This window comes from Cucurbita moschata, unplaced genomic scaffold, assembly GCF_002738365.1.
Source record: "Cucurbita moschata cultivar Rifu unplaced genomic scaffold, Cmos_1.0 Cmo_Scf00001, whole genome shotgun sequence".
Lineage (NCBI taxonomy): Eukaryota > Viridiplantae > Streptophyta > Magnoliopsida > Cucurbitales > Cucurbitaceae > Cucurbita > Cucurbita moschata.
The window spans coordinates 3,477,474-3,484,239 of record NW_019268517.1 but is presented as its reverse complement, the minus strand read 5'-3'; the positions used below and the strand labels follow the sequence as shown (position 1 = coordinate 3,484,239).

Genomic DNA, 6,766 nt, shown 5'->3' with positions numbered 1-6,766 from the left:
GAATCACCGAGTTTTCTTTGGAATTAGGTTGTGATTTTTTTAGTATCTTATTATTTGAGATACTTCGAACAAGTTTCTTGAAGAAATCTCGAGGTGAATTGAACTGAAACGTGTAGTTCTGGCCGATGTCAAGTAAGTGCAAAATTTGTAAGTTTTATATTTTGAACACAGTTACTTTCTTAAAAAAAATATATTTCTAAAGATACTGACGTGGGTGATTAAGCCAAGTTATAAATGAGAAGTTATGAAAAATCCAAAGAGAATGAAAAGGAATCGTAAACTAATCGAATTATGGAAAGAAAGAAAAACTTGTATGTAGTTGATAACGGGCCGACACGCATTAGGTGAGAGGCGATGTAGTGCGTTAAGCTCGACAAAGGACATGTGTCAAGAAGGGGGAGGAGAGGTGCGTCGGCGCCTATCGAAGACACGTATCGCAATGTTAGAGGACAACCTATTCCAACCTATCAACCTAAGACTACATTTGCTCTACGCGCGCACTACAACTCGATCGGGCAACTCAAACTGACCACTCATGCCGCAACCCAACTCAACTGATTGCGGGCCTATAAAAAAAAATGCCACATGTCGCAGTAAGAGTATGACTTCTGATCCAAAAGGCGAGTTGGACTTGCTCGTTAGCTGTGCTCGTAGGTGACGACTTGCACCTTGACCCAAACCAACCCAACGACCTACTCTTTGACCCGCCAACCCGACGTCAACCCAAAGTCGTTTGCATGTGCAGCGCCATGTCGAGCCATCTGCAAACTATGGCTCCCATCTCACCTTAGTCACATGCGTTCAACCTTGTAGCTTGCAATCAGCTCTGACGACTCCAATGACTCAAACGACTCAATTTTAGCATTTTATACTTATTCCACTACTTTGAACCTCTTTTCTACCACTTTTGACTCTTCTAGAATCGATTTTGACATTGTCAAGAGAATTTGAGATAAGTACGGCCACCATTTTAGTCAAATTAAAGCATTCTAGACTAAATTAGAGGTTTAATTATGAGTATTAAGTAAACTAGGCTGCTCAACATGTTTTAACTCGGTGTTGTGAACTCACATAGGTTAACTTAAGTTTCTAGGGACATATTTAAACTAACTAACTCCAAAGATAAATTAGCGACTCCGACTTAAACTACTTGGGTAAGTGGCTCTGCTATTGGTTTGGTTTGATGAATTAATTTAAGTATGAACGATGGATGTCATGTGGCCCTCACACATGTCGTGCTTTGTGATTATTTAATGTTTATTTATTATATTATTGCTGTGGTGTGAATATGTTATGTTATGCGTAGTTGTGAGACATGTCGCGTTACAAAACATCACGTTGACGCGTTATGTCATTGAAATTGTGTCTTGTTACGAAAGTGTTATACCATATTATACACTCCCGTATGAGATGACATGCAATGATTATATTACGCACAAAATGAATGAAGATGTATCATGCATTACAGATACATGACATGATTTTAATCATGAGCATATCATACATATAGTATATTCACATGCATCGAGATACTTCTCTTCTATAAGTGGTACAAACGAGTACCTTACGACATTATGATATGATATTATGTAGACCATAATTCTTCGTGTGTTCCCTTCCTTCCATGACATATCGACAACATGAGTGTACGCTGGTAGAAGACCAAGTCTAGAGGGCACGTGTACGAGTTCGTATAGATCTACATGTGAGTCTTGTGTAGAGAAGTACTACATATTCAATTATGGCCGGACTGAAGTAGAAACCAAGACAATGATATGCTATTTTATGAAATGATAGGTCTCAAGCATGATTGTATTTTATGACTCCAATAGTTTGGTTACTTACTAATTATTTCTTAAAATACTCAAATCATGCTGTTCTTTGGAAGGAGAGTTCAAAGAAATTGTAATGGTTGACCAATTATTAATTAAATTAAAATTATATATAAAAAAAAAAACAAAATAAAGGAGACTTCCAAGGTACACGAATAGGCCATTCCGCGTGTACGTTACCCATCATGTACAGACTTAATATATAAATATATAAATATATAAATAAATAAATAAAAAGGAAGTCGGCAAAGGAAGACAACTGAGAAGGGAAGTAGTTCAGCCTGGCAAAAATAAATCCCCAATTAAGGTCCACACGCCCCTTCTCCTCTCTCCTCTCCGCCCCTTCCGCCTCTCTGCCTCCTCCCCGAAAGAGACCTCTCCGCCCCCTCTCTCTCCCTCTTATTTAACCCCCCCTCTCCCCTCTCCCCCTCAATCATCAACATGGCTTCACATCATCCTCTTCCTCTTCCTCCCGTATGTTGCTTGTGCGGCGATGTCGGCTTTCCGGCCAACCTCTTCCGCTGCACCCTCTGCTCTCACCGGTTCCAACACTCGTAAGAATCCCTTAATTTTAATTCTTTTATTGTTGTGCTAGAATGTTTGTTTAATCCATCCCACCGTAATTTAAAAATTATCTTAAATAAATTAAGCAAAGAGACAGAAAAAAGATTCTTGGTACAAGAATCTAATAAAATACAGTGAACTATAATTTATTACTAAATATCTATTGTTTCGATTAATGGTGATGTTGGGGTTTGGTTCAGTTATTGCAGTAACTATTACGGCGAAATGGCAGAGGCTATTGAAGCCTGTGATTGGTGCAGATGTGAACGGAGATGCGGCCGCCGTGGCTCTGCGGCAAGGAAGTCTGGCGTGGCATCCCAAAAGAGCTCCGGTCAGGATAAAAGAGAAAGAAATTCCGGTGGAATGCCGTCGCCTCGGGTTGCTCCACGGCGGTACAAGCTTCTCAAGGATGTTATGTGTTAAACGTTGTTATTGTTCCAGAAATTTTGAATTTCTCATACAAATATTTTAAGCTTAATAAATATAAATATTTATAAATTTATACTTTTCCAAAAAATATCAATTTTTTTTTTAATGTTTGAATGATACCTTTAAATTATATATTAAAAAAACATCCTTAAACTAGATATATATATATATAAACTTTTCAAAAAAAATAAAAATTAAAAAATGTTCTTATAAAAATTCATTAATATCTTTCAACCATTTTATAAAATTCAAAAATACTATTAGTATATTGGCGGACCCGCCAATATCACGTTGAAAAAATGGTGAAAAATATTCAAAATTAATATTGATTAACACTGGACTCCGAAATTTTTGTTGCTATAATTATATAAATGTTTGCATATCTAACTCCCAATAGGCAAGTACCTTACGAGTATATTCAATACCCACACTATTATAAAAAGGGTACTCCGCACATTTTTACTCATCCATTTTTGGTATAGAAAGTAAATTGTTAGATGAACACGACTCTCTACAATGGTATGATATTGTCACTTTTAGCATAAAGTCTCATGACTTTGTTTTGGGCTTCCCCAAAAAGTACCAATGGAGAGAGTATTTATTGATTATAAACTCATGATCATTCCCTAAGTTAGCCGAGGTGGGACTTTCATCCAACAAAGTCATTACATCTTATATTAATATGATCAAGTTATGCCCTGTGAGACATCTTAATGAATCATCACGTATGATAAGTACGAATGAAATCTCATGCACGTGTGTATGTGTGTATATGTGTGTGTATATATATATCATAGGAAATTCATATTGTAAACTCATGTTCTATGATTTAAAATGCAGGATCTCATGCATGCTTAATATCATGTTTACGAGCTTCTTTCTTGATATATTTTGGACTACTCGGTCAAGATGAGAGCATGTAGTCGAGCATAGGAGTACGTATAGTGAGCCCGTCTATTGGATTCACGGAAAAATCAAAATCTCACTGCAAAACGACGCTGTTTTAGTGGTCATGGAAAAACAAAAAAATTGGAAGTGAAAAAGAAAAAGAAAAAGAAAGAAATGGGAAAATTCCAGGTCATTGTCCACGTGGAAACAGGTGGGTGAGTGGCAGAAGTATCAGACTCCAATTCCAAAGACTCAAACCTGAAATTGGGATTGGATCCGTACAAAGCTTGCACACCTTCCACGTCATCCACTTCCAAATTCGCCTTCTTTTCCCTCGGCTTCAAGCTGGGATACATCACTGATTCTCTCACCGAGCTGTGACCCAACCCCAACAAATGCCCAATCTCATGCGTCGCCACAGATTCCAAATCAACCGCCACCGCCGACTTCTCCTCCTCGAAATCAACCGCCCACGTCTCCGCCGCATCCAGGTGGAGCCTCCCAATCTCCGGCGAAAAAGAATGCGCCAACACCCCAAGCACGCCGTCGAACGGCTGCCCGTCGCCGTGATCGCCTCTATAAAACCCGATTTTAATATCAGCAAACCCATAATCCTCCGTCTCCTCGAACCTCACCGGAATCACGTGGGCCCATTTAGAAAACGCCGTACGAAATACGAATTTCACGTCTTTCAAACTCAAATTGCTGACCCAATTTTCCTTAAAAAATGCGTACGTCAGCACCATCGGCATTCGCCGCGTCCACCGTGGCTTCCCGGGAAAATATACGTAACGCGCCGTTGCATGAGGTCCATGCAACGTGTCGGACACGCGCCACCGCCGTGCAGTAGAATTTGGCCGGAAAGTCACGGCGGAGGAAGGAATAATGGATGGCAAGCAGAGGAAGAACAGAGCCAAGAGAAGGTAGCGAGAACGAGGAATTAATGGCAGAAACATGGCATATACAAACACCTTAAGAAGCGGAAGCTTAGTGTTTATATATATATATATATATATATATATATATATATATATATATATAAAATAATAATTTTTTGTTCATCTTTCTGTGGTCTTTACTTAACGATTGAATTTTGACGAATTTTTATAGTTTGGTGGAACAAACTTCTCTTTCACTTTTTCTTTTTCCATTGTATTTTATAAATTTTTAAACAATAAATATGCATTTTTCTAATTCTAAATAAAATAATATAAAAAAAACCATTATTTTCTAAATTTTAAAATAAGGAAATGGGTTTTTTTTTTTTTAATTATTATTTTATTTATAATTAGAAAAATGCATATTTATTCGTTAAAATTTTGAAGATTTATTGTTTCAGACCCCATAAGAAATTAGTTCGTAAAAATGTCGGCTTATAGATCACGATGATGTTTTTTTTTACGAACAAGAGGTAGTAAGATCAAACGTCAATTTTTAAAATTTTCGATAGTGATTATACTTTGAAATACAGAGACGTGATTGAATAAAATAATATTTTGAGAACCGAAGAAGAGAGAAATGATAAGGATGGAAGTGTGTGTTAGTGTAAGTTGAAGTGTCGGAAGCAAAGGGCGGGTGGTTGTTAGGATTTATGATGGTTGCTTCCTCTTGCATGTTCTCTTCTTTTTTCACCTCTCTACGTCAACCATGACTCAAAGTTTTATGCTTTAATGGTGCAATCATTAGTTGTTGATACAACGTTAAAACTACCCATTTTGTAAACAAATATCATGTCATGTAAAATGGGTAGCAATTAGTTTATAAGGTTACGTACATTTTCTCGTATAACATTAACAATTTATAAATTTACGTGCGTTTAACACTGAGTTAGAGTGCCCTGAAACATTAGAAATCATTTGAGAAATGCATTGGATGGGGTTGAGAACTGACTGCGATTACCCGCCCTATATGAAGTGTGTGATCCTACCTGATAAAAGCTTTGAGAATTTGGAGCACTTAGCAAGCGGAAAACCAAGCTCAAGAAAGACACGTAAGTAAGTAGCTCATGCAAGCATAACCTGCCTTAGGTGGTTGGAATGGCAGCTTGGACGAGAAAGCAATGTACGGTTGGAAAAAATTATTGAAATTCCTTTAGGATGAGAAAGCATTTGTAAATAACTTTGAACAACACCAATTAGAAGTTCGATTTCATTTTTGTCTTTGTTACGTTGTTTGCAAAGTTTTAGTGTTTTTTTAATTATTTATTTTATTAACTATCATCTTCCCTTTTCACGACCATCTAAAATTTAAAGCCTAAAAAATCGGGTCGTGACAATAGCACAATGCACCCGATATTATTCTCGACCGTTCATGTATTGAAAGACCGTCTCAATTGCTTCCCGTTTAACCTTAGTTGCAATTGGATATACGGGTATTCCTTTGTCTTTTGACCATGCATTCCAGTAATACAAGTTCTTCTGAATTTTTTGGGCACCATTAATCTCAAGCAAGTTGGATAAACTAACCGGGTATTCAGTAGATAATTTTCAGTTCATAATTGTAGTACCTCCATTCCCTTAGAGAGATAGTGGATGATGAAAGTCGTTGAATGTAACTTTCGTCAATTACGCCATCGTTATTCTCTGGATCACCATAGAGCTCATAATTGTATCAATGGCTCGGATGTGATATTCAACACAGTGATCAAGCTTCGAAACATTAATCTCGAGGTCATCAAAATGACCTGCAGATTGCTTTTAGCTAATCGAAGTAGCCTCTGATATTTTATTAGCTTTGTTATTCAGTTCCTTCTTCTCTCGACTCTCTAGTTTGTTCTTCTCTTTCTTACCGCCCATGTCAATTGAGACTTTTGAAAGATGATAATGGTCTTTCATTAGTATCTTATACAAGCAGTTTTTCAACCCTTTTACCCTTATCAACATGGCTCTATTTCTATAAAAAATCTTGAGGAATGAACTTATTAACTCTACTTTGCTGTCTTCCTATGTCATTTGACCAAAGTTGATAATATTACTTTTCAAGCTTGAGATTTAACATACTTGAGCTAGTAGACGTCGATAGTCATTTTTGCCTTGGAACAAGAGGGATCCTTT

General features: G+C 37.1%; 2 protein-coding genes across 2 annotated transcripts; one reads left to right on the top strand and one right to left on the bottom strand.

Annotated features, from left to right (window-relative positions):
• Positions 1 to 2,112: 2,112 nt before the first annotated feature.
• Positions 2,113 to 2,879, top strand: LOC111449275. The gene is made up of 2 exons (XM_023089116.1): positions 2,113 to 2,386; positions 2,597 to 2,879. Exons 1-2 carry the CDS (start codon positions 2,326 to 2,328, stop codon positions 2,866 to 2,868), a joined length of 333 nt encoding a protein of 110 aa, XP_022944884.1. The 5' UTR covers positions 2,113 to 2,325; the 3' UTR covers positions 2,869 to 2,879.
• An 806-nt stretch (positions 2,880 to 3,685) lies between these two features.
• On the bottom strand, positions 3,686 to 4,676 carry LOC111449256 (metalloendoproteinase 4-MMP-like). Its single transcript, XM_023089085.1, has 2 exons — positions 3,972 to 4,676; positions 3,686 to 3,810 (listed from the first exon to the last, which is right to left on the bottom strand). The coding sequence occupies exons 1-2, from the start codon at positions 4,667 to 4,669 to the stop codon at positions 3,789 to 3,791; spliced, it is 720 nt and encodes a 239-aa protein (XP_022944853.1). The 5' UTR covers positions 4,670 to 4,676; the 3' UTR covers positions 3,686 to 3,788.
• Between the last annotated feature and the right edge of the window lie 2,090 nt (positions 4,677 to 6,766).